The sequence below is a fragment of the Staurois parvus genome, unplaced genomic scaffold, assembly GCF_062004578.1.
Source record: "Staurois parvus isolate SC_StPar_1 unplaced genomic scaffold, SC_StPar_1.0 ptg000306l, whole genome shotgun sequence".
Classification (NCBI taxonomy): domain Eukaryota; kingdom Metazoa; phylum Chordata; class Amphibia; order Anura; family Ranidae; genus Staurois; species Staurois parvus.
Window position 1 is genome coordinate 7,401,115 of NW_028318102.1, and position 27,845 is coordinate 7,428,959.

The 27,845-nt window shown below is 40.8% G+C and overlaps 1 protein-coding gene across 4 annotated transcripts; it reads left to right on the forward strand.

Annotated features, from left to right (window-relative positions):
• The first annotated feature begins 138 nt into the window (after nt 1–138).
• On the forward strand, nt 139–25,942 carry GHITM (growth hormone inducible transmembrane protein). 4 transcript variants are annotated; one of them, XM_089683346.1, is made up of 9 exons: nt 139–287; nt 6,372–6,521; nt 9,778–9,880; nt 13,600–13,711; nt 19,613–19,754; nt 20,038–20,146; nt 20,313–20,501; nt 20,889–21,060; nt 25,027–25,942. In XM_089683346.1, the coding sequence occupies exons 2-9, from the start codon at nt 6,393–6,395 to the stop codon at nt 25,112–25,114; spliced, it is 1,044 nt and encodes a 347-aa protein (XP_089539472.1). In that variant the 5' UTR covers nt 139–287; nt 6,372–6,392; the 3' UTR covers nt 25,115–25,942. The 4 variants fall into 4 exon arrangements, with proteins under 4 accessions (XP_089539472.1, XP_089539474.1, XP_089539473.1 ...); XM_089683348.1 differs by having other exon boundaries at nt 210–301; XM_089683347.1 differs by having other exon boundaries at nt 243–355.
• Nucleotides 25,943–27,845: the final 1,903 nt, after the last annotated feature.

The following is a 27,845-nucleotide window of genomic DNA, read 5'->3' on the forward strand; positions in this document are numbered from 1 at the left end:
ATGATGCTGTTGAATCTGCCGATGACCAGAAGGCAGAAGTGCGCAGGATAGGTTACATAACCCCGCGCGGTGCCCTTCACAGAGGAGGCGGTGTTGGTGCCGTAGGATTTTGTGGGAGTTGTAGTTTATAGCCGGTCTCTTCTCCCTCACTCCGGGCCGCTGGGGGAGTGAAAGAAAACTACGTTTCCCGGCATTCCCCGTATAGCGGAACTTGTACCTGGGGAGCGTTCGGGAAGGTTGCTCACAGTTACATCAGAGGCGAACCGGTAGTGTCGTATTGGTGCAGCGTGAGTGTGTGTTCGTATGTATTCGGAAGTGTAGTGTTTGTTCTTGTGATTGGTGTTGTATATAGGAGGTAATTGTGCTTTGCTTCTCCTGTAGTCTGTGTAGAATAGTCCATATTGTATTAGTTTGTGCTTGTTATATTCATTGTCCTGTCTGTGGTCTCAGAGGGGGAGCACACACGCGGGGAGTTCAGAATTGCTTTGCCAGCACTCTCCTGCCTGTGGTTTCAGAGGGGGCGCAGACAGACAAGGGAGTTCAGAATGGCTTTGCCAGCACTCTCCTGACTGTGGTCTCAGAGGGGGCGCAGACAGACAAGGGAGTTCAGAATGGCTCTGCCAGCACTCTCTTGCCTGTGGTCTCAGAGGGGGCGCAGACAGACAAGGGAGTTCAGAATGGCTCTGCCAGCACTCTCCTATCTCTAGTTCCGCCAAGTCGGTAAGGCTTAGTTCACACTGGCTGTGAAAGCAGGCATTTGGGCGGTTTTAACACTGCTCAAATGCATACGGAAAGGATACTTTGGGCAACGCACAGTGCTGTTCACATTAGCAAAACATGTTGCGTCACTTCAAAATTTAAGCCTGATGTTGAGTCAGGAAGAGTTAAAGCTTTTCAACGTTTCCCATTCAAATCTGTAGTGACGCTCCTTAAATGCCTGGTAGGTGTTTGCGGGGAGTTTAATACAATAAAAGTTTATTATAGGCATTTGTAGTGCAGCTTTAACGCTTATAAAACGCGGCAAAACCGTGCATAGGGCTTTTGGGGAGCATTTTTAATGCTTGTAGAACTCCTATACTAAAGCTCTTTAACGTCAGTCTAACGCTAAAGGGGCGCTTTTGAAGAGTTAGAAATGTAGTCAAGTGTGAACAAGCCCTTACGTTCCTGACGCGCAGCAACTTCAGGTAGTTCTTGATACCGCCACTTTAACCAGTTCCAGCCCGGGCATCTCCTGCATGGAAAATTTAGCATTTTCTTGCTAGAAAACTGCTTGGGACCCGCAAACATTTTTTACTCCCTTGCCCTCCAGAGGATCCCCCCCCCCCCCTTCCTGACCAGGACATTTCTTGCGTTACGGCGCTGCGTTACTTTGAAAATTGCGCGGTCATGCAACCCTGCACCCAAATTAAATTTATGTTCTTTTGTTTCCCACAAATAGATCTTTCTTTTGGTAGTATTTGATCACCTCTGCATTTTATTTTTTGCGCTATAAACAAAAAAAGACTGACCATTTTGAAAAAAAAACAATTTTTTACTTTTTGCTATAAAACATATCCAATAAAAATAAAATATATTTTCTTAAATTTAGGCCAAAATGTATTCTGCTCCATGTCTTTGCTACAACAAAAAATCCCAATACATGTAAATTAATTGTTTTATGTGAAAGTTATAGCGTTTACAAATGGCGGTATAGATACTGGAATTTAAAATGTATTTTCTTATACTGGTAATGGTGGCGGACTGCGGCGGGCATTCTGACACGGGGGGGGGACTGACTGTCACCCCCAGTGGCACCAATAGAGTGATCAGTGCTAATAAAAAGCACTGACACTGGGTGGGCAGGAAGGGGTTAACACCTGGGGCAATCAAAGGGTTAACTGTGTGCTGTTCTTTCTTACTAGGGAGGCATGCTGTATTTCTCTCCTGTGCAGAGAGATACAGAACAGCGTGTCTATGCTGACAGGAGAGAGACTTGTGGTGTTTACATACAGGTCTCTAACCTGTCAGCTTTCCTTGACAAGTGCCTGCTGGGATCCGGTGACTGACATCCCTAGCCATCAATGGCAGTGTGGGTAGGTCAGCGCACACTACCCGGAGATGCAATTCCCGTGTATATATACGTGATTTTGCACAACCCTTGCTGCTCTGTAGCAGTAGTTCTACTATATGGCAGCGGGTAAGCTGAGGCCCTAGAGAAGGGGTCTCCAAACTTTCTAAACAAAGTTCCAGTTTACTGGCTTTCAGACTTTAGGGGGGCTGGACTATGGCCATTGGGAGTAGAAATTGTCCTGCATCATTGGGAGTAAACGATAAATCGTTGGCATTAGGGGAGGAATAGCGCCCCATTTTTGGTGTAAGTTGGAGAAAGAGTGCCCCGTTGTTGGTGTCAGTGGGAAGAATAATGCCCCATGGTTTGTTTCAGTGAGAGGAATAGTGACTGTTGTCAGTAGCAGGAATTATGCTCCCTTGTTGGTGTCAGTGGGAGAAAAAGTGCCCTAAGGGCCAGATAAGGACACGCAAGGGGCCGCATGCGGCCCCCGGGCAGTAGTTTGGAGACCACTGCCCTAGACAATAAAATTGTGGGTGTTACATATTTTTATGTTCTAGCATTTGAGCAGGTAGTGGCAGTAAATTGAGAATTACAAGACGACAGCCGCTAAGGATGTCAGGACTTGTAGTTCATTGACTGATGCGGCTGTGTGGGTGGAGCCCCGCATGGCCACGCTGTTTTTAACCACTTCAATACCGGGCACTTTTACCCCCCTTCCTGCCCAGGCCAATTTTCAGGTTTCAGCATTCACACACTTTGACAATTGCGCAGTCATGCAACACTGTACCCAAACTGAAAATTTTATCACTTTGTTCACACAACTAGAGCTTTCTTTTGGTGGTATTTAATCAACACTGGGGTTTTTATTTTTTGCTAAATTAACAAAAAAAGACCGAACGTTTTGAAAAAAAAAAACCCACGTTTTTCTATGTTTCTGTTATAAAAGTTTGCAAATAATTGTTCTTCATAAATATAGGCCAAGATCTATTCTGCTACATTTCTTTGGTGAAAATAACCCAAATCAGTATTTATTATTTAGTCTGTAGGAAAGTTATAGAGTTCACAAAATATGGGTGTAACGGAACCGACCCAGACTGAGCTTGAGTACTTCCGTTAGAATACCGCTTCCCCATCCGAACACCGACAACAGACACCACAGCCGACCATACAAGACTAGACGACACCAGTCTGTCTGAACATGGAACTCTTTCTTTTAAACTCATGGGCTTTTTTTATACACTACACACTGAGACTGATCACATGATCATATGCAAACCACAACTATATACAGAAATAGACTTAAAGTTAGTTAATTAGGTTAGCTATCTGGGTGATCAAAACAAAAGGTGAATGGGAATTCACACCTAGACAATGGTTTGATGAATTAAGATCTCACTATAGAGCAGAAGGTCTGGCTCCTACACTGGGGTAGAGGAGAGGTCAGTGTAATCCACTCTTTCAAGTCACGTGTCTACAGTAGTTTAGAATCAACAGCCAGGAATAGTCTTCATATAGCTGATAAATATTACTGTCCCATGTGAAGTAATTCCAACTGCATTCTCAGCGTCCATTAGTCACCCTTTGCCCCTAAGAGACACACGGTGACTTGCACATAAGAGGGATATGGGAAGCTGAGACAGGGGTCTCCCAACCTCTGCAAAGTAAGCTGGGTTCCATGAGCCCCCCCCTCCAGATAAAGTCACTTACGTCACAATGGGATATATCTGAAAATTGATCAATCCTCAAGTACTGACAGCAAATCTAATTTCTTATACAAATGTGATAGCCTCCTGCGCTCCTAACTAAAACCTTTTCAGCTAATCAGAGGTAAAGCTGCCAACATTCAGTTATATACCTATAGACAAGTATGAAAAATAAAACAAAAAGTAATGTGGCGCTACTACCATATAAATCCTTCACATATTGACACACTGAATAAATATAAGTGAAATAGTGCAAACCTCCCTTTTTGGACTTTTTATGTTGTCTGTTGATCACTATTGGATCCATTTGGATCGTTTGGGGCATTATCATCCTAAGCTTGGTCCCTAATTGGACCTGTTGGTTGGCACTTGTTACACGTGTTATTGTGTGAGGTAACTTTACACTGTTGTCCATCACAGTTTATGTATTGTTGATTTGGTCTTTGTTCACTCATTTGCACTATTTCACTTATTTATGCAATTTCAGTGTGTCAATATGTGAAGGATTTCTACAGTAGTAGCGCCACATTACTTTTTGTTTTATCAATCTAATTTCTTGAGACCCAAAAATGTCAGAACAGTACAGATATCCCCCAAATGACCCCTTTTTGCAAAGTAGACAGTCCAGCATATTTCATAAGAGGCATCGCAAGTTTTTTGAAGTTTTAATTTTTTTTTGTCATTGTTTGGAAAATGAAAAAATTAAAAAAAAGTCATTTTTTACATACTGTCACCAGTGCAGTACAACGTCATCATAACTGGTGTGGCGGTGATCAGGGACACTGACTGGTGACAGTAAAAAAAAAAAAAATGTTTTTAATTTTTTATTATAATTACATTTTTTTTTCTTTTTTAAGATTTTTTTTTTTTTTTTTTTTTTTGTATTGAACTATGACCAAAGTAGTATAATGTTACCATAGTAACAAATAGTACTTTGGGAAAGTGATCAGTATTTTTTTTTTACACAATTTGATTGCTTATAGCAATGAGGTGATTGTAGCCGTATTAGTGCATTTGCGGCAGAAACAGTTGAGTACTGTCCGTGATACTTTTTTCATTTGCACTAACAAACCATTTTGAGGGCAAGCTTTTGGGGAGTGTCCCCTTCTTCAGGTCCTAAAGTATCACGGACAGTACTCAATTGTTATTGCTTATTGCAAAGAATTTATTTGCTATAAGCAAGCATTTAACTGATTGAAATTGATTCATTCAGGTTTTTTTTGTTGTGATTAGCTGTGATTGGCAACGGCTAATCACATGACACAAATGGGCAGTGATTGGCCCAGCCTGTGCATGTGATCTCTGTGACTATTCACAGCTAGACACAGTTGGATGTCATGAAAGGAAGCCATCCATTGTATACAACTGTCATGTGACCTGCTGTGATTGGTCACAACAGGTCACATGGTACTGGCAACAGGGTCGGTACACAGATCTGTCGTCAGCCATGTCTGAGGTACACGACTGGTGACAGATCTCACCATAGCGTGGCCCTGCGGGCACGCGCAAATTGCGATCCGGAAAAGACGTCATATGACGCCCTCCTGGAGGGACGAAGTGACAATAGTACGGCAAACTTCTCCCCATATTTCTGTCACAAGGAAGGGGTGGTGGCTGCAGCATTGGGAACATGGACAGCACAGTGGCTAAATGGTTAGCACTTCCACCTTGCAGTTCTAGAGTGGTTGGTTCGAATCCCAACCATGGCACCAACCGGCCTAGAGTTTGCATATTCTCCCTGTGCCTGCGTGGGTTTCCTCTGGGTACTCCAGTTTCCTCCCACCTCTAAAGACATGATGGTAGGTTAATTATTTCCTGTCTAAATTGGCCCTAGCATATGTATGTATGAATGTGAGTTAGGGACCTTAGATTGTACTTTCCTTGAGGGTTAGGAACGTGTGAGTGTATATAGTGTGTGTAAAGCGCAGCGTAAGTGACGGTACGGTATAAGTACCTGTAAGAAAAATTTTATATGTTTCCAAAGGTGATCTTATCCTTTCAGATGTCCATAAATGAATCCAAAATAATGCTCCTACCGAAGCAAGCAGAAGAGCTTCCAACAATCTACTCCTCATGATAGCTCGTGACTGTGAGAAACACCTAGCAGAATACTAAATTGATTCCTCCAAGAATCTGGAGTAGTTGCATATGGCAACCAGTCGGTTTCTGTCTTCAGCTTGTTCTGTTATACTTTAAAAATTAAATATAGCAGCTGATTGGTTGCCATGCATATCAGTTCCAGATTTTGTCTGCTCCAGTTCTTTTCTGTTTGGTTGTGAATTGATGACTGTATATGGTGGCGTCAAACCAAAACTTTAGGTGCTGTTTCGACTGGCTTTGGGTTTGAGTCTGTGCATTCAGTTTTAGACCCTGTTCACATAGAGATGCAGCTTTATCTCCTGTCCTAGAGATGCAGTATGAAGTAGGGGAAAACCCTGTTTACATTTCCCATTGGAATAGTTCTCCTGGAATTGTTCTTCTGGTGACAGTGACAAACATTTTTTAATTTCCCTTCATGTTCTGACCTAGTGACAAAGGTCTCCGGGACAGACAGCGAGGGCAAATTACTCTAAGGGCTACTATCTAACAAGAAATGTATTCATTCTTTTTTGCTTTAGATCTGCATAGATTGATACAAGATGTTTGCTGCAAGGCTGGCATGCCTTAGGGGTCTTCCTACCCTTGCCCAACCAACTCTGACTCAGGCCTCTCCAGCTCTCAGGAGTTCCCCTTTCAAAACAAGACAATGGCTCATTCAACCTAACCAGGTAAGAGTGTGTCTTATTTGTTCTTTACCACCAAAAGGAGTTAATTTAACATTTGCTAGCCACTAATCTGGCATATTGAAGCTCAAACCCTTTTCTAGTACTTCTGTTGTGAGAAGAGTATGGGTACTGCCATCTCTGGCTTTCATTTGAAAATACTAGGTGTTTGGGTTCAAATCCTTTAGTGGCAGACTTGGAACAAGCATGCTGTAAATGTCAGAATTCTTTCTTTTTTTTTCCTTTTTTTTTTTTTTTTTTTTTAAACGCAGGTTCCAGGTTGAAACAATATACGATATGTTCGTCTTTTGGAGTGTGGTGTATGTTACACCTATGTTTAGGGTGTACTGTGTAACCTGCTCCAGATTTACTTCCCCTCCCTTCCCCTTGACTGCGGTCAAGGGTTCCTCTCCACAGCCACGTCATTTATTCACAGGAGTCTGAATGAGAAAACTACAAGTCCTATCTGTCACTGCGCGAGACAGCTTGTAGTTCTACAAATTGTCTCATCATGTGGACGGATGATGAGTGTATATTTATAAATGTACTTTCCCGCAGCAACTAGTCCAACAGTTCTTTTCCAGAGAGATGCATTTATTCTGATAAAGATATTTGCAACAGGTGACAGAAATTCAGCTGAATACTTGTAAATATTACAACGAACAGTCCTCAGAGTCCCATTTAAGATACTTCATATCAAGCATGGAGATACTACACTGTCCAGCATATGTTCAATCTATAATATGCATCTAGGTAGCTTCCATGCATGCAATAGTGTGAGTTATGATCTATACCTGTGCCTCCATATTAATGAAAGGAAGAAGCTCCCCTCCCAGCCAAAATAACTTCCCGTGATATACAAAACACTTTTGATCTTGCATGAAAAGACTTCACTTGCCATTACTGTAAAAAACAAGGTCACGTTAGTGTTTACCAGGTACACAAGTCACCCTTTCACCATTTCCCATGAATTCCCCCTTGAGTCTAATTACCATCAATAAATCTTGTATGGTCAAATCACATTCTTTATCACCCTTAAATATGTAAACCGTGTACCCTTTGAAATGTCTAATTAGGGAAACTGGCTATTCCCCAAATATCAGGGTGACCTAGCATAAAATTAACGTAGCAAAGATTCACTGGCCTGTCCAAGAATGATACGTACGTGTGTGTAATAAATATATATATCTTAATCAACCAATATACTACACAAATGATTGATTAAAAGGAAAGTAGATCACTGCAGGTGAAAATGTTTGAGTGCTCGTTACCCTAACAGATACAAAGATGCCTCATCCTTTAATTTGGTTTAATGTAAGAATCAAACAATGGACCACAGACCATGGACTTTATAGGCACCAAAAATTATCACAAAATTATACTATCTTTATTAATGCACAATTAAAAACTTCTTTCACTCTTAAATCAATTTAGTTGGTGGCCATATACTCAAAATGAAGGTACACAATGTCCAGTTAGTACTAGAGATATGATGATCCAGAAATCGCCACCATCCATAAGGCTTGACATGCTTGTGTATTTTGCTTCTTCAGGAGAAAAAAATGCATAATTTGGACTGCTACCTACAGAATGAAATACAACACAAAAATTATAGTGCAAGTGTATCAAATGTCATGTATACAGGTGTATATATACAAACAGAGTTTGGATACGAATAATGTCATTGCACTTACAAAAAGATGTCAGCAGGAGCCAATTCCAAAGGTGATAAGAGCATAGCAAAGCATCCCCCCATCAGGACAAAACAAGGGGAAGGAGAAAAGTTCATGAACTGTGGTCCAGTGTTTGCTTTTCTGATTAAGGCTAATCAGCACGCTTGTAGGCCATTCACAGTGCATACGGCTCTGTAACAGCCTGTACAGAGGTATGGGCAACAGTGATGCAGGCAGTGTGTGCAGGAACCTGGCATTGCACCCCTTATCCATTGATCATGAGTGCAATGCTCTGCAGGCTCCTGTGAAAAAATAATGTACGTATTTCTACAGGAAAAAAAGGTGCATTTATTGTTTTTTGGGGTTTTTTTTGTTTTCTTTTTCAAATGGTAAACTAGGCTCTTAAAGCATTGACATCAGGGACAGGTGTGTGCTTTAGGTTTGTAATAAGTAGGGAAATGATTTCTTTGTCAGGAATCTGAGGCTATCTGTGACCACAGAGATTTTCCCTCACTTTAGTTCTGTGCGATAAGAAAAAGAAATGAGGGAAACGGATTACATCTAGATAGACACAACATTAATGACTTGAGAGAGGTTTTAATGTGTACCCACTGTTTTTAAACAAAAAATGCTGTTGCCTTGTCGGTCCCCATTTAGAGCGATTTCCTGTCCTGGTGATGTTGTGATCTTGAGACCGGAAGTAAAGGGAAAGCTCCTCACTTGGAATGCAGACAGCAATTTAAAAAAAAAAAAATGGGGAAAAAAAAGTTAGTAACTGGAATTTCATTGTTGGACCAATCTTAGAAGTGTCAATGCACAATGTGAGTTGAAAATTTACTAAAAAATATAAGGCTATGTACTTTCTGGAAGTACAATGTGTATTTGGGAATCGGAATAAAGTTATATTACCCCAAATTATAAATGGCCAACAGATTGAAAACGTTTACAGATTATTAATTTAGAATTAAACCCAAATAATGGACCTAAAATTATTCTTCTACCTCCATTGTGTTCAGAGCTACCTAATGTGTTATGTAATAGTCATGTGCAAACGTGTTAGTTTCCTTTTGATTTTTAGATTATTGCTAGCTACTAATGCAGTACAGAGTAGGGAGGTGTGCAGTTGTGGGGAGCAGGTTAGTGTGTGTCAGCGCAGCAGTGGAACGTAGGCTAGTGCGCGTCAGTGTAGTGGCTGAGAAATCACTAGTGTGCGTCAGAGGCAATAGTGAATCTAGGTTGCTGTATGCCATCTAGTGTGTATTAGTGCCGTGCAAAATCTTGTAAGAGCATCTAAAACTGTCTGCCAGTATTTCCTTTGGCAAGGGAATGGTGGTGCAGTAGTATATAGTAGGGAGATAGATTCCGTGCTGGGACATTTCAACCATGTGTGTCCATGCCGGCCCATGTAAATTAAGGAAAGAGAAAATTGATCAAATATGCATTGTTTGGTATGTTTTTGTCATAATGGGCACATTTTGTATGGATCTGGTGTCCACAGAATTCTTTGTATGCTTATGATAATCATACACACACAATTGGTGGTTTCCTCAATGATAACTCACACTAATGACTTGCTTCTCTTTAACTAGGGTTATAGTACTAAAACTAGATTTGGATTACGTCGTGGTAAATCTGCACGTGAGGAGATCAAGGAGGCTGCATTTGAACCATCAATGGAAACAGCAGCTCGTTGTAAGTTATACCATCAAAGAGAACCTGTCACTAGGTTTATTTTTAAACACTTGCAGCAGTAGAGAATAACAATTATTCACAGATTGCACAAATGGTTGCTTTTTTCAGTGTTCTGAGCAATGCAAGGTTTGCAAGGATCTGACTGTTTCAGCAATGTTGGGTGTTAGTCAGTTCCAGTAATGTTGGGTGTTAGTCAGTTCCAGTCCCAGCTTCTGCTCTCTCCTCTTCATTCCATCACTTGTCTGTGTGTATAATTCTGACGCTTATTGCTATCTATGTTCTGTGTGGTCGCTCTTACTGTCAGTCTCAGCTCTTATACCAGAGGGTGAGCTGCGAAATTCGCACAAGGAAAGTGAGCATCTACAGTAACTAAATATACTAAAATATTAAAAAAAATGTAAAGTGGTTGTAAAGGCTGAAGGTTTTTTCACCTTCATGCATTCCATGCATGAAGCTAAAACATTACCTGTATGCAGCTTCCCTCTCAGCCTCCCCTAATACAGAACTGAGCCCAATCGTGAGCCAGTGATGTGCATGGGAGCCTCAGCTCTCCTGAGTCTCTGTCTTCTCATTGGCTGAGATACAGCAGCAGGAGCCATTGCCATCTCATGGACACACAGGCGGCAGGGAAAAGGAGCCAGGAATGCCGGCGGGGGTCCCAAGAAGAGGAGGACCAGGGCTGCTCTGTACAAAACCATTACACAGAGCAGGAAAGTATAATGTTTATTATTTAAAAAAACAAAACTGCACCTTTTAGTTGCACATTAAGGAAGAATTGAAGCACTCTGTAAGTAGTTATTCCAGTGTTTCTCAACATATTGTACCTTTGAGGAACCTCTGGAAAAAGATTGAGATCTCAACAACGATTATTTTTAGAAATCACATTATATAAAATATTGAAAATTACCTATTTAATGTGATACTTGTGATTTTTTTTTTTTTTCTTTTTTATTCCTTTATGCAGTGATGCTCCGTTCTGGGTCCACCTTGAGATAAACCGTGTACAGGGGTTCAGGAGGACACACTTAATGAGGGGAAAACAGAGCACATAACATGGAAGCAGGGCACATAATGGGGCACACAGCACAGCTCTGCATGATATGGGCCATATTATGGGGCACAGCTCTGCATGATATGGGGCACGATGCTTTATAGTTCAGGTCTCCATCACACTCTGAGCTTGGCAGGAAAGCGGCTGGAATCTTTTCTTCGCCTCTATTCCTGTCCATCCCAGGTAATGTCAGATACAAGCACCTGAGGTGGACAGGAGGGGAGGAGGGGCTGGCAGGGAACACTGAAAATACCTTTTCGTTTCCAGCACCGCTTGGCATGTGGGGGATGTGATCTCCCTGTCAGCTGCCTTGTGACTGATGTGAAGATCATGGAGGAACGCCTGGGGACCTCTCGCAGAACTCTAGGGAAACAATGAGTTATTCTCTTCCACTGCAAGTGTTTAAAAAGTGGGGTCTGTTGACAGGGTCTCTTTTTTTTTTTTTTTTTTTTTTTTTTTTTTTTTTTTTTTGTCTGTCCCCTGATTTTCATATTTCAGCATTGCTTTTTTAAATCCCAACTCTGTGAGATACAAAACTATCATGTTTGCCTGATTCCTCAAAGCCTCTTCTGTAAGATGCTTCAAGTTAGTCGCATGCAGACCTCTTTAAGTAAAATTCAGGGCCAATAGGCCTCCATTGAACATGAGGATGGGGAGCGACCAGCCACAAACTAGAGCCGAGAGCAGTCGCACAGATATAGGGAGCCTGCTGGAGTATGGCTTTTAAATATTTAGATAAGCTTGTAAAAGCACAAGGATTTTTTGTTTCTACTGGGTTCAGGGGACAAGAGAACATGGTCCAACCACATTTGCACCTAGTCTCTTGTTGGAGACTATGCCCTTCCTTGTGAAGTGTGCCCCTGTACAAGATCTGCTGGAAAGCAAGGAAAGGATAATAAAGTACACCATACCCTTTCCCCCACTGCATATTTTTTATTCTGCAATATATTTTACCCTTTTATACAGGTGCTAGAATCCTGTTTCTGATGAAAAGCTTTCTGCATACAAACCATTTATTAAAAATTGGTAGAAAAAAGCAGGTAAAGAAGGCCATATTGAAAAATAAGTGACAAAAATGTTGAGTGCAAAGTAAGACCTTAGCTATCAAACTGATGCAGCTCTTCCAGTATAATCAACATATCTCCATATACACAGTGGGCAGCTATCACACTGCCTCCGGTTAAATGGGAAGAGATGGGATCTCCCATTCTAATCTGCAGTACTGAGTTGGCAGTTTGACAGCTCAGTCCTGCAGAGGGAAGGACATATACTATAATGCCTAAAGTATTAGGACGCCTGCCCTTACACATGAACTTTAATGGCATCCCAGTCTTAGTCCTTCGGGTTCATCGCTTCAGAGTGTGTCTATGGGAATGTTTGACCATTCTTCCAGAAGCGCATTTGTGAGGTCAGGCACTGATGTCAGGTGAGAAGGCCTGGCTCACAGTTTCCACTCTATTTCATCCCAAAGGTGTTCTATCAGGTTGAGGTCAGGACTCTGTGCAGGCCAGTCGTTTCTCTACCCCAAACTCGCTCATCCATGTCTTTATGGACCTTGCTTTGCGCACTGGTGCACAGTCATGTTGGAACAGGAAAGGGCCATCCCCAAACTCTTCCCACAAAGTTGGGAGCATTAAATTGTACAAATGTCTTTGGTATGTTGATGCCTTAAACGTTCCCTTCACTGGAACGAAGAGGCCAAGCCCAACCCCTGAAAAACAACCCTACACCATAATCCGCCCCTCCCCCTTCCCTCCACCAAACTTCACACTTGGCACAATGCTGTCAGGCAAGTACCGTTCTCTTGGCAACTGCCAAACCCAGACACATCCATTGGATTGCCAGACAGAGAAGCATGATTGGTCACTCCAGAGAACACGTCTCCACTGCTCTATAGTCCACTCTGCAGACAGTTGGTGACTTCTGTGTACTGTGCACTTCACCATGTGCTGACCCCACTGTCATTTGTACATGGCCTACTACTTTATGGCTAAGTTGCTGTTGTTCCCAGTTGCTTCCTTTTTTGTTACAATACCATGAACAGTTGACTGTAGAATATTTAGTAGCAAGGAAATTTCACAGATGGACTTATTGCACAGGTGGTAACCTATCACTGTACCACGCTTGAATTCACTGAGCTCCTCAGAGCAACCCATTCTTTCACAAATGTTTGTAGAAGCAGTCTGCATGCCTAGGTGCTTGATTTTATACACCTGTGATCATGGAGGTGATTGGAACATCTGAATCCAATGATTTGGAGAGGTACCTCAATACTTTTGGCAATATAGTGTAGCTGGACAATGCATAAGCAGGAGATGCTCCTACCACAGATGTGCTTCTAGCAGCCGCAACAAGGCAGACTGGTGCCCCTACTAAGAATGATAGATGGCAGAGTGGTAGGGGTTCTGATGTGTGAAACACAGAGCAGAAGTGATTTTTTTTTTTTTTTTTTTTTTTTTGCACACTTCTGCCCCAGATGGCCATCATTGACAGAAGTGCCATGTGTGCTTGGTTTGCTTTGATCTCCTGGAGTAGCTGAGGGAAATCCTCCTGGTAAAATATTTTTCTTTTTTTCTTTTCTTTTTTTTCCATACCCTCTGTCTACATTTATAACTTAGAAGACATCTTTCAACACTGAGTTAAGATATTTTCCTTTCTTTTCTTTCAGTTGATGCAACAGGTAGGTTATTTGTTGCTGGAGGTGCTGTTGTTGGTCTTGGAGCACTGTGTTACTATGGCCTTGGGATGTCCAGTGAAGTCGGTGCAGTTGAGAAAGCAGTGTAAGTTGTGAAGGTTAAATAACGTCTGTTTTTTGCTTTATTACCTCTGGGCTTCTAGAGTTTAGCAAAGTCAACTTTCCATTTAACAATAATGTGTTTTAATAAGCCGATAATGTAGTGATGGTTTGGATACAAAGAGCTGGGTGCACTAATCACACTAAAGGCATGTATCACATGTCATGGTAGGTTTAAACAAACTCAGAGGAACACAGACTTTATCTTTGTTTAAAATTTGATCTCCTAAATCAGCTGTTAACTGTATATGTTATTTGATCACTTTTACAAACCTGAGTATGTAACAAAAAGGGTTTACATTGTGTTTGCAGGAAGTAATGTAATAAAAATATTTGATAAACCGTTTGGTATTTTTGGCCAATCATCATCTCATCTATCATCCTAGCCCATGAAAAGGTTAATGTTTCTACCCAAAAATACATTTTTATTTTTGGGGAAAATCTGGAAGGCTTGATGTCCCCAACAGGGACACAGACAGCAATACTTTATTTGGTATACTTACCCTTTCCTACAGTTTTAAACATAGTTTATTATGGTTTGTCTCTCTGTTGGAGAGATTTTGCTCACTTGTGGTCACAGGGACCAAACAGGAAGTGAAGGAGGATCATTGTAATGGCTTAAGGAATGCAAATAAAAGAACAACAGAGGTTCTCTAACCCTTTCATTCTGTCCAAAGTTAGTAGATTGGAATTCTGCTTCAAACGAAACCTGTACTGAGATGTGTTGTCATTGCTGACCTGCTTGTCACAATATTGGTTGTCTGGCTGTCCCTAGCTTTAGTATTTTTAGTCATTGCCTTAGAAAAGCATGCAATCAGTGAAAATCTCCTGCATTCTTGTTCCATGTCAGCGACTGATTGGGCAGAAGCAAGTGAATCAACATGACAGCCAGGCTATTAACATTTGAATAGTAGCATTTATATTTCTATCCTAACAGGTTCACTTTGAAAGAAAACACTCACTAACTAAAATGCTTTGGATCTATGCTCCTGATATTTCCGGCACCCATCCTTTGTCAGTGCATACAGAGCTACAATTGCTAATTCAGCACAGTACTGTCTGTTAGGACAGGAGACTTGATTTTCTCTGCTGTGGTCTTGTCCTCCCCAGCCTGTGACTGGACAGTGGAAAGAGAAGCAGTATGTTGATATGTTAATCTCTCACTCGGCTTTCTTTATCCTACATCCCAGGACACAGGGTATCTTCATCTCCATTACACTAGGTGGTTATGCTTCCACTTTCAGGCGATTGGACACTGGCAAAAAAAAGACAGGAAATTCCCTCCTAGGCATAATGCCTCTCTTTAGGCAAGACTTCAGTTTTTTTGCTTGTATCTTACGTGATGGTCATGTCTGTGCACAAAAAAAGTATCTATATTCTCAGTGATTCCATCTAGGATTAGGAGACTAGCTTTTTACAGATCCATGTTTTTACAGCTTTTCTACGCTGCAAAGAATAGTACCTGGGCTCTACTCTGGACGTGCAGGGAGAGCCTGTAACATTGATGGTTAGCACTGGACACTGTGGATCAGGACCCTGCACAATATTTGCTTTGTGGACTAGTAGGGTGTGGTACAGATTTGGGGCAATGATCCTCGGCTGTGGAGTTTAATCCCTGAAGGCCCTTGTGGCATTGTTCCCTGCGATGGGTGAAGTTTGGACCCCCTAGGGGGTCCTGCAGCATGGACTGGGGATAGGACAGGATCATGTCTCTCTAAACTATTTATTTTTACTGTTTATTTTAATCTGTGTAATGCTTGTACATACTTCAGCTTCCTGGGCTTCTCTGAGCACTACATAGCTGTTGCAGAGCTCAGGGGAGGTCTAGGGGGATATGAACACCAAATACAGGAGGCAGAGTGTGTTCACCGCCCCCTGCATTCACTCGGAGGCAAACTAGGTTTAATATGACTGTGACATCACAAGTGGGCGGCAACCATCTGTACGCCATGTGAGCCGCACGGGCTCTGGGACAGCTAGTGGTGTCTTGAGGGACTACAGGTCACAGCAGAGCTTTCCTTGTGAGAATATAGGTTGCAGCAAATATTGAGAGAGGCCACACCACTTTTCCTTACGGGGGTGTTTTCTATCAGATTTAGAGACATTTTTGCAAGGGTAACTAGCGCACTGGTGCATATTTGACTCAGTACCCACTTTTCTGACTTGGGCCACTGTTTACAGCAGGCCATGTCTTATTGATGGAACAGAGGAGGGGGTCAGGGGTCCCAAATACCTTCAGGCAGGGAAGAGCCTGGGCACAGCTCCATGCAATATATCCCCTTGGCATTAGACTGCCCCATGAAATTCTGACTACCAGATATCTATCTGGTATCTCTGCTACCTCCCAGGGCACCTTCCTCCAGTTCTTTTGTGATAAGGGAGGAATTCTCATCTGCTGTCACTGGACTATAGCAGCAGCTTTTCAGAATACTTGCTGCCATGGCCTGCCTCGATCGCAAGTGGACGCATCCCCCACTTCTCTCCCCCTTCTTCTCCTCAGTGTTAACAGAAGCAGAACTGATGGCGCACAAGAGGAAAATGGGAATATTCCAATGGAAAGGGATGCGGAAGTACAGGGGTTAGCCAAAAAAAAAATGGAAACCCTACATAGTTTACAGGTGTGAACGTGACCACATGTTTCTCTTTTGAAAGCGGAAGTGATGTAACATTCTTTTGCTTCCACTGTGTAATGAGACACCTAGCTAACAAGTGCGAAGTCTCCCTATTCTCATTTACGGCGTGCACTGCTAGTAATATGGAGTCATGTTACTGAGCCTCAAAGAGGAAAATTGTTGGTGCCGCTTAGCTGGTGCCTCTGTGAGTGAAGTTGCCAGTTTATTTGCTATGTTGCGATGTACAGTATCAAAGGTTATAACAGCATGCACATATTTTGGAAAAATGTCTGATAAGCATAAGCACGGCTGACATGGCCAATGGACCAAAGGATACAAAAGCACATTGCGTGGGATTGTGACCCAGAATAGGAAAACAACTGCTGCAAAAGTGTCTGTAGAGCTCAGTCTCAGTACTGCAGTGGTCTTCAAACTGTGGCGGCCCTTTTGGCTTGTCTTTATCTAGCCCTGGGGGCAATATTTCATCTTCTGACACCAATGGTAGGGCATAATCCACCCCCCCCCTTTCCTGCCACCAGTGAAGGGGCACAATTCCTCCCACCTGCGAGGGGTTATAGTTCCTCCTTTCAGTGACACCAACAATGGGGCATAATTCTTTCCACCCAATGACACCAACAATGGCCACAATTCATTTTCACTGACACCTGTGATGAAGCATTGTGTACTCCCACTGATGCTGGTACATTTTCTCTTTCCAATGGCCACAGTCCCTTTTATTTTGGTTAGCTTTGTGTGTTGTGTTGATCCCCTGTCCAAACATGTTAGCTGCCCAGTTCTGAATTCTTTATTTCTGTGAGAAATGTGCAATGGGGAGAAAAGAACACCACTGATGCATGATTTGATTTCTTAACTGTACATCTCAAGACACAGAGGAGTTAATTATCATGACTACTTCAGTTATACTCCCACCTTCAGGTGAATGGTCACTGGCCAAAATAAGCAGGAATTCATACCCTGGCATAATCCCTTCCAGTTCAACTTGTGCTAGTGTCTGAAGGTGATGGATGCTTCAGAGCTTCTCTGAAGACCTCTTATTTTGGGACTTTGTTCATACATCTTCTTGCCTATTCCTCACACCACTCTCAGGGCAGATGTGGACTCCATTCATAGGTCACTATGGATAGCAGGACAAGTAGGGACAGCCTGGTCCAAACAACCTATCTACTTCACTAACAATTGCAGCAGCTATTCTTGCAGTATGAACTGTAATGTAACCTCAAATACATACAGAATACAGCACTGTGTTCCAGCAGCAGGATGAGAACAAAATTAGGTCAAGCCGAGTACTGTTCAGCCATTCGGAGGAAGTGTTGTATACTATGAATCTATACTAAGCTGTTTGGCTAAGGCAGAGTTAGTCAGCCTGCCTCTCCACCTCACCCAATCAGAGGAAGCTTTGTATTCATTCATTGAATACAAAGCTTCCTCGGAATGGCTGAGTGGCACTCAGTCCTGCTTGATTTTGTTCTGGGGGAGGTTCACAGTGCTGTATACTGTATGTTGCTACTGGTTTAAATAGTGCACACAGCTGCTGCAACTGTTAATGAAGTGGTAGTTTGGGTCAGGTTCTTATTTATTTTATGTTTTAATATACTGTGACCAGAGCAATGCAGTGTTACTATGGTGACACTACTACTCTGGTGAGGTAATCAGGATTTTTCTTCTTTTATTTCTTTTTTTTTTTGTACACTATGATTGCCTATATAATCACAGCCACAGCTATCACATGACACAAGATGCGCTGTGATTGATCCTGTCTGTACCATGTCATCACTATGACCAGTCACAATAGTACATGATTGGCTGTGAATGAAAGCAATTCATTGTGTGAATTTGCTGTGACCAATCACAAGTCAATCACATGGTACCAGGGCCCGGCACAGAGCAATGATCTGTCATTTCACTGTGTTCAGTGGACATAGCTAATGACAAATTAAGTTGCAGCAGGGGCGCTAGTGCGTGCAGGGGGTGTACGATTTGGAGAATGTTCAACCAGAATTAAAAAGATCCTGCTAGGCTGGGTAGTGGATAGTTAAAGTTAAGTAAAACATGGAGGTCAGCTTTAAAGTCTTTTTGTCCTGGGTGTTCCTCCTAGAGGTAGGCTATAATACTGTCTAACCTGAATACTATTTGCAATGCTAATGTTAATACCAAAACCAATAAAGTTATACTGCTAATAAATTTGTATAAAACAAATACTGTATGTATAGAATTTGATATATTCACTAGGGATGCACTGACATTTTGGCCATCGAAACATATCTGCCGAATATAGCCCTATCGGTTTTTTGCCGATAGGAAAATTTTAGCCGATACAGGGGACTGTGTGTGCTGCAGATGTGAGGGGGAGGGCAGCGGAGAAAGGCAGGAGAGGAGCAGTGTATACAGTGAGTTACTGTCACTATGTCAGCTTTTTTTTTTTTTTTTTTTTCTTTTTTTCTTCACTGTAGCTCAGCGAATGAGCTGTAACTTTCCCTAGAGCTAAAAGAAACCGTTTCTTTCCCCAAGCTAAAAGAAACAAAGTTTCCTTTAGCTCCGGGGAAAGTGACTGCTCATTACCTGAGCTATAGTGAAAAAAGAAAATCCGGCAATTGCATTTAAAAACCGTCATTAACATAGTGACAGCCAGTGAGGGATCCTCTCTGTATACACTGCTCCCTCACTGTATACACTGTTCCTCTCCTGCCCCTTCCTTGCACACACTGCCACCCCCCCCCCCCCCCCCCCCAAAGATGGCCTGTCAACTTATATGCTATCACATAGGGGACTACTGGTTTTAAAAAAAAAAAAATAAACATACATGAAAGTAGAAAAAAATTGGAGCTTCCCCACATACGCAGACATTTCCATTTCAGGTCGGTTTTCAACCACATGCATTCTGAATTTCGGTTTCAGCACCAGAATTTTCAGAAACGTGAGCCAATCAGTGTTTGAAATCACTCAGACAATTTCAGAATGGAGATGAAGCCAAAAGGCTCCCCTGTAGGGGTCAACTCATCTTCTGACATGAACCCCTTGACTGCATAAATGTATAAATCCTTCTCCACATGTGAATCCTGTGACTTCATGCAGCTTCCAAATCAAACTCCATCTCCGACATCATCAAAGAAGGCAACATAACATGCAAACAATCATTGCACAACAACCTTTATTAAAAAGCCATACAAACGCACAACTACATTATGTTTGTATATGAGTAAGCATTGTTGATGCAGCATAAGCTAATTCTTTCTGTACTTGTGTGTGTTTTTCAGAATTTGGCCTCAGTATGTGAAAGATAGGATCCGGTCTACTTACATGTACTTTGCTGGCAGCATTGGTCTCACAGCATTGTCTGCTGTTGCTGTTAGTAGGTCTCCAGCTTTGATGAGCCTCATGATGAGAGGATCTTGGCTGGTAAGTGCATAGAAAAGAGATTTGAAAACTACTTTACATTTAATTTTACAGGGAGCACATTACTTAATCTTATGTAGTCTTTTTAGACAGAATTTCACTAGCAAATTTGAGAATATAATTGCCCAAAAACCATTCTGGTGTTTAAGTGCATTTTGTGTCATTCACATGGACACCCTCCACCAGGCACACATTTCTGGAATTGTCTTATACTGCTTTTGTGACTTGTTATTTTGATATCTGAATCAGACATCAGAATTTATTATTGCGTGTTCTTGCATTCCAGGCCATTGGAGCAACATTTGCAGCAATGATTGGAGCTGGTATGCTGGTTAGGTCAATACCTTATGACCAAAGTCCTGGTGCCAAGCATCTAGCCTGGCTGCTACATGCAGGTATGTCGTCATATGATGAAAACAAAGCTTTGTATGCATTTTGATGAATTTATGCATGCTGATAACAAAAATGCCAATACGTTTTCCGATAAATAGATTCAGATTTATTCCTGTTGCTGCAACACATTCTACTAAATATTAAAATATTGTGTGTGTCTTTCTGCAGGTGTAATGGGAGCTGTGGTTGCACCACTAACATTACTTGGTGGCCCTCTACTTGTCAGAGCTGCTTGGTATACAGCTGGTATTGTAGGTGGATTGTCAACTGTAGCCATGTGTGCACCAAGTGAAAAGTTCCTAAACATAGGTGGACCGCTTGGCATTGGTTTCGGCTTTGTTCTGGCATCATCTATTGGTACGTACAATATTTATCTGCATTTTGATGTATTTGTATCATTTTTCAATAGGAATATGTTCAGCACTATGATAAATAGTAAGGGTATGGTTATAGGTTCATCAGCTGTTTGCCTTCTGCTCTCAATCCATGTAATTCTATGTTTTTTGTTAAGCAAGATCTGGCACTGATATTGTATCTGAACGCTATGGTCATCAAGTGAACGTTAACCAAAACTGTTATTGCCTTTTTGTTTGCTATGGATTAACGCAAAAGAACAGCAGTTTGTGATGAACTTATTTTGGCATTTGTTTTCCGCTAACTTTTTTTATATGCTCAGACTACAACGTTCAACTTACTTTTGTAATAATGCACATATTGATTTTGTCTTCTTTGTTTCTATGGTAGGAAGTGCATTCCTTCCACCAACATCTGCACTTGGTGCTGGACTGTACTCAATTGCTGTTTATGGAGGCCTTGTTCTTTTTGGCTTCTTTCTATTGTATGACACACAGAAAGTTATCAAACGAGCTGAAACTACACCCATGTATGGAATGGTGAAATTTGATCCTATAAATTCGTAAGTATCCAGAAAACTGTTCACGTCTAAAAGTTATATCCCACTAAAATCTATTATTGACATTGAGGCTGTGTGCTGTACAAGTTTTTTTCCTGGGCAAACGGGGTCTGCTGACTTTTAATTTGCACTAAAGGAAATGTTTGCTTGTTAAGTGAAATGTCCTTTTAGAACACATTTACCCTATCTGGGGAAAAAACAGAAACTTTACCCGTTCAGTAGCTCCCCTTTTATGCAATGCATGGTATAGCTTCTTGTTTTGCTTAGGTTAGGATTAATATGGTGACATACTTACCTTTTTCCACTCACTTCCATAGGCTTTCTGTACGCTGTAAGACCAGTTACCTAAAGTTGCTCTTATTAGCTGCCCAACTAGCTGCGGCTCCCTGTTGTATGCTGCTGCCTTCAGGTAGTTGGACACAGGCAAAAAATTAGGACTACCTCTAGTCTGTCCTTATATAACACTGTGCACTCCATGAGGCTCCAATTTTTTGCTAATAGAGTGAAAAAATAGACCAAGTGGTCCATCGAGTCTGCCTTGTCTACTCTTACTTTTTGTTTTGTTAAACTTTGTTTGAGTATAGATTTTATGTTTATCCTAGGCATGTTTAAATACCTTTTACTGTTGACTGACTCACTATCTCAGCTGCAAGTCTATTCCAAGCATCAACTACCTTTTTCAATACAATAATACTTTCTAAGATTTGTTTTGAACTTTCCTCCTGCTAGTTTGAGATCATGTCCATGTGTTCTTGATCTTGGCTTCATACTAAAAACTGACCTCCTGAACCTTATTCACTCTCTTGAAATATTTAAGGGTTTTATTTGTCTCCCCTTTCCCTTCTTTCCTCCAAACTGTACATACGTTCCTGAAGTCTCACCTGATTTGTTTTATCCCTCAGACCATTAGTCTTTGACCTGAATCGTGTATCAACATTTAACTGCTTATTGCCTTGAGTTTCTTAGCAGATTGTGAATCTGTTACCCTTGGTTTGTACTTTGGGCACCATACCTGGACCCCATTGTGTAGAGTCACTGTAATGTTTGCTTCAATCACTAGATCCTGCCTTAGGTGCTCCCTAATGCTTCTCCCTAATAATACTACATAACTTTTGGTTATATCACCTTGTTTTGCCATGGCAAAGCTTTATACTACTTCTGTATGATATATTCTAGGTTTTGTAACAGGCAGTCTGTATCAACAAGGGAACTTTTACAAGCTTTAGGCCCCATTCATTCAAACCCCCGTTCCTGCATGCTATCACTTGAATGGGCCTTGCGTGCGACAAACACTCAAACTTTTATTTTATGGGAGCATGGTGATTTTCTTCACTGAGTATTTTGGTGCGTTTGCTGCAGTTAATAGCACCACAAGCGAGATCTGTATTTGCAGAGTGTTTCTGATTACATGCATTTTCTGTGCAGTTTGTTGCACGTTTTGGGAACGCGCAGATGTGAATGGGACCTAAAACATTTAATGTAATTTCTCCAAAATAACGAGGTATACTTACCTGCTCTGTGCAATTATTGCACATAGCAGCACCAAACCTCCTCCTCTTCTAGGGTCCGCTACCCGCACTCTTGGTTCCTCCTTGCTTGTTATGGGGGCACACCTGCGGGCTCTCTCCCAAGCTATGATATGGGCATTGATAGACATGCACAGTACAGCTCTGCCCTGTGCCCTGTCTTTCCTCACAGGATTTGATTGACAGCAGCAGGAGTAAATGGCTCCCACTGTGCCTCTGTGTCCTATGAGGAGAGGTGCAGAGACCAGCGCTGCTGCCGACAGGCACAGCGTTAGCTTGAGAAAGGACTCTATAGGTAAGTATTTAGGGAGGTGAGGGACCAATCGGCTACTGGAATCATTTTTACCATGCAAGGAATGCATTAAGATTAAAAATGTTCTGCCTTTAAAATCACTTTAACCCCCCCCCCCGGCAGTATTACCGAGTGTAGCTCGGGGTTAACTTTCAGTACCAGAAGCGGTAACCTCCGAGCTACACTTGGGATTACACTGCAGCGTTGCTCTGGGATTCCTCGAACACTTACCTGGTCCTGCAGTCCCACGGTGTCCCCCCTGCAGCGACCCTGGCCGTGTCCTCTGGCCGATGCAAGCATCCGTCTTCCGTTCCCTGCAAGCGTTGGGATGTACGGGGGACGGAACCAGCGGGAATTTCAAAAATGTAAAAATTTTACACTAAAATCACACAGTATAACATTCCACATACATTTTGTCCCGAGTGCTTTGTCCTGTGCCCTGCCTGCATTTTTACTGTTCTTTCTGCCTGGAGACTGAGAAATGTGCAAAAAGCATCCCTTTAGGTCAAAAGCGGTTTTAGACCAGCTAGAAAACAGCGATAGTGAATTAGAAACACTTGCAGAATTGAGTGATAATGATTCGTGGGGAAATTCGTCATCAGACACTGAAAACGATTTTGCGACTGAGCTCAGTGATATGCGAACTTGGCGCTCTATTTCAAATTTCAGTGTTTTTGGTTTGATTACATTATTGAATTTTATTCTTATTGTTTATGATTATTATATTCTTTATGATTTCGTGTTTTCAAACTTTATCAGACTCTTGTTCGGACAGACTCTTGTTCAGACAGTTTTTAATGAGTTATTCCTAAGAATTCTAGGCCTATAATAAAAAAAAAAAACATGTAAAAAAAACAAATGATGTACCGCTTTGCGCACAGAAATACTGACATAATCAGACCGCTAGGGAGGTTAATAGCTGATTTACACATTTTAATTGTTTGTTAGCTTTTTTTTTTTCTTTATCTTCAAGTCATTGCTTTTACTTGACATATCTGTTAAGAGTTATGTGTTGAGATTACCTGTGTTTTCTGGTTGTATTCACTATGGATCCCATCATGAGCATAATGCAGCACATTCTACCAATTTTTTTCCTTTACGCGAAACCTGGAACTGACTGCGCTGGTGTACTAGTTCCATTTGAATACATGGAAAACACTTTGCATGTATTTCTGATGATGAAAAAAGGCTCTGGACATGGAACTGTTAACTGTGTTTACAAGCGTTTGGAACGTCTGTAAAATCTCCTGAACTCAAGTTTGGTGCGTTCAGAAAAACAAATGTAAACTCAACTACCTGTAAACGACTGTGTACATGGACACGTAGGAAAACATTAGGGAGAGTTCAGGGGCTGCTGAAAAATTAGCTGAATGGCTCCTAAACGTGAGTTTAGCTGCAGTGCACATTCCTTTAAATCTGTCATTGGGGTGTTATACTGGAGGACAGTTGTACAGTGCATGTTGACTTGGCTTAGTATAGAAGGAAAGGTTGTGTTAATTTTATATATCCAGTAATACAAAGGTAGGAAACAGGGCTTGGATGTGATTTTAACTACTGAAGTGAAAACAGCTTTACCCTATTTACTGATTTAAGTGAACATAGACTTTGCCAAGTGAACATTCTATTTCTGTTCTTTTTATTTATTTATTTTTTAAATCCATTATATTATCTCATCTGTAGTGGAATATTTGAGTTGTACTGTATGTTAATAGGCATTGAGGTCTGGAAACTGTCATTGCTGGCTTTTATTTTAAAGTCTTCTTGGGGAGTTGCTCAACTTGTTTGGACATATGATATACACATTTGTCCTTTGGTACTGAATCACAGTATAGGCAAGCAAGGAGTATGATGACAGAGTTAAACCTTGAAAAAAAATGTAAGGGTGGCAGATTGCATATTTGTTGGTGGTCTAATTTTTAAAATCCTTTAGTAATTATTCCAGATAGATCCTGTTGTATTATACTGTAAAAAGCCTTTAGAATGCAAGAAGTACTAGTAGAAAGATATCAATAAGTGTGTATTCACAAGAACTGCACTATGCATTAGTTTAGAAACTAACATCCTTTTTATTACGTCTATCATAACTATGTATTTTTGCAATTTAGTATCTTACAAATGCAACATATCCTGTCATTGTATTTTAATTTGCAGATGCCTGGGAATTTACATGGACACCTTGAATATCTTCATCCGTGTAGCCATGATGCTGGCTGGTGGAGGAGGGAGCAGGAGGAAATGAATCCCCACAGCAGTCATAATCACCTATTGATTGCCTGGAGCACTTTACTCAACTCCTGGACCATAAACACATGCTAATAATAAACATCATCAACAAGATTGTTTATATTGTTCTGTATAACCACAGTTGTGTTGATTTGAAGCTTTTTGATATGTCTTTACTTTGAATAAACACACAATTCAGGTGTATAATTTAGGTAAGCACCTAAGAACTATTTGGCTCCTCAACTCTAAGAAACATCTGAGAATAGAAGGTGTAGTGTAAAATGATTTTACATTCTGAAATAAAATTGCACGGGTAAACAGTATATGTTCAGAAAAATGCTTTTTACTCTGTGTGGGATGTTGAGCTTCAGAAGATTTGTTTGCAATTTTCTTTTGGCAATAAAAAGTAATTTATAGTCACGCAATACATTTAAAGCATATTTGCAGAGGCAGTAGCCGAGCATTCATGCCAATCTTACAATAAATTGTATCCCTTTTCAAGCTTTTGAAACTGCTTTTGAAAATAAAAAAAAAATGCAGATAGAGATCTCACTGCAGTGGTGGAGCGGTCTTTCATGCAGATACAGGGTGTAAAATTTAGGATACCAGGAGACTCATTCCTTGGTGTTCACTAAAGCTGTTAGATATTCCAAACATCTGCTTTGGTGCAGACTTTATAAATCCTTCACTTGGAGTCTGCAGAAAAAATGAATATGCTTTGTGAAGGAAAAGTTGGCATATTACATTGGACAACTTACCAAACAATGTTAAGTTTTCTGTTTGTATTGTTATTTATGTATTATACTTGAATAGCTATTAAAGTTTTTGTTTCTTCAAAATGGTACATTTAAGTATCAATCGTACTTTTTTTTTTTTGGTGTGTCCTTTTTTTTCTTATGTAACCACACTTTTTTTTTTTTTTTTTTTTTTTTTTTTTTTTTGACACCCAGGATATTGGTTGGTTGATGCACAGCATTCTTTGTATGTCCATTAAGTTTGGTAGTTCAGTCACAAGGTTTTTGAACTATGCCATTGCTTGGAAAACCTTTTAGAAATACGAAGTTTACTTTTAATGGACAGAGACTCACTATGCACATTGTGGCCCACTCATTGCTAAAATTCAGGTTGCAAGGTGTAGATGGTGGAGCGCTATGAAGTTCTCTGCTTAATGAAGCGGAGAGAGCTTGGTAAATTTGTGCAGATCTAAGCACTGCTTTATAATTGTGCCCCTTAATGTGTTTAATTTTTTTTACACACCATAAATTCTAAAGCCTTGTTCACACCAGACCTTGGTATAAAAAACCTATGTTCTGTGTGCATTTCCCACACCACGTTCAAAACGTACTGCAGTTGCAATCTGTTAGTGCTGGCAACACCCCAAACGCAGGTCCCAAACACACTTCTGTTATCTGCACTAGTTCATATGGTGCCAAAGTTCATTTACCCCTCCCCCAGACCACTCTGACAGCAGGTCAGGAACAAATACAGAAATTCAGTCTAGGTTCACACATCAGTGTTGCAAAAGTACGATTATACCTGCGATTCAGAATGTGGTTTGCATGCTGTTTTAAGAGCTCTCTATCGCTCTTTCTCGGCTCGAGCTGTGCCAAAAGTCACGTGGGACCCTTTTTGTAAAAACACAGCGCGGATCAACCGCACATCCCTGAATGGCCTCCATAGAAATACACTTTCTGCCAACTGTCTTCTGATTCCGGCTTCTAAACCATTATTTAAAATTGCATATATGTGAATCAGGGCTCATGCGCCTAAAAAGTAAAGGATTAATAGGACAAGAACTTTTTCAGAAAAAATACCTAGTCCAGCTGCATCCAATGACATTTTTTTTAGATGGCTACAACTTTGCTTTGTTAATTATTTCACAAATTTGAGGGACAAATGTATGTACAATGATACTTTTAGCTTGCATTCTCATTTAAAGATCATAATACATTTTTATAAGGCTGTTAATAGTGAGAAGCAATATTCATCTAGGATTACACTGGTATGATTTTAAAGCAGACGGTATGCTATAAAATTTTTTGCTTGTTGGTCTAATTTTGCCTATCCAATTAATAAAGTTTTGTTGCTGACAGTCTTGAATCCACTAGATCTAATCTTGTGATGATAATCAAGACAAATATGTCTTGTTTATATTGTGTGTAGTTGATAACATTTAATTAGTTCTATCTCATATTAAAGTATAATTTCACACAAATAATATAGGGGATTGCTTTAAAAGGAGATATTTTGAATAACTCCGAATGTGTCATTCGACTTTATAGAATTCTGTCTGTTGGATGGTATCTTCAAATGATAGATGTTGTAAATAGCAGTTGTTTTTTGCTATATAGCACCATAAACCTTTTACTATATTTTTGCTTGAAGAATAAATTTGTTCTTATTGTTCCTAATATTTTATTAGTGTTTTTTCTTTACTGTACATCCCAGGACCCTGGATACCTTCATCACTAGTATGATAAGGTTATGCTGCAACCTTCAGGTGATTAAACACTGGCAAAAAAAAAAAATATTAGAAGGAATTTCCCTCCTTGGCTTTATTGCACATGGTCATGTGTGCAGTCATTGCACAACAGAATAGCTAGCTTCATGACGGTTCTGACTGGTATTTAGAGGACTGGCTTTATCCAGATCCTTTTTCCTATGGCTTTCTACACTAAGAAGAATGGTACCCAGACCCTGCTCTGGACACACGAGGATGGCCTGTAATATTGCTGGTTGGCATTGGA

Bases quoted from the DNA above. Each gene is read 5' to 3' on its own strand.
- GHITM (XM_089683346.1), top strand. From the start codon at position 6,393: ATGTTTGCTGCAAGGCTGGCATGCCTTAGGGGTCTTCCTACCCTTGCC. The intron at 9,881-13,599 runs GTAAGTTATACC...CTTTTCTTTCAG, and splicing joins AATGGAAACAGCAGCTCGTT to TTGATGCAACAGGTAGGTTA. The intron at 13,712-19,612 runs GTAAGTTGTGAA...TGTGTTTTTCAG, and splicing joins GGTGCAGTTGAGAAAGCAGT to AATTTGGCCTCAGTATGTGA.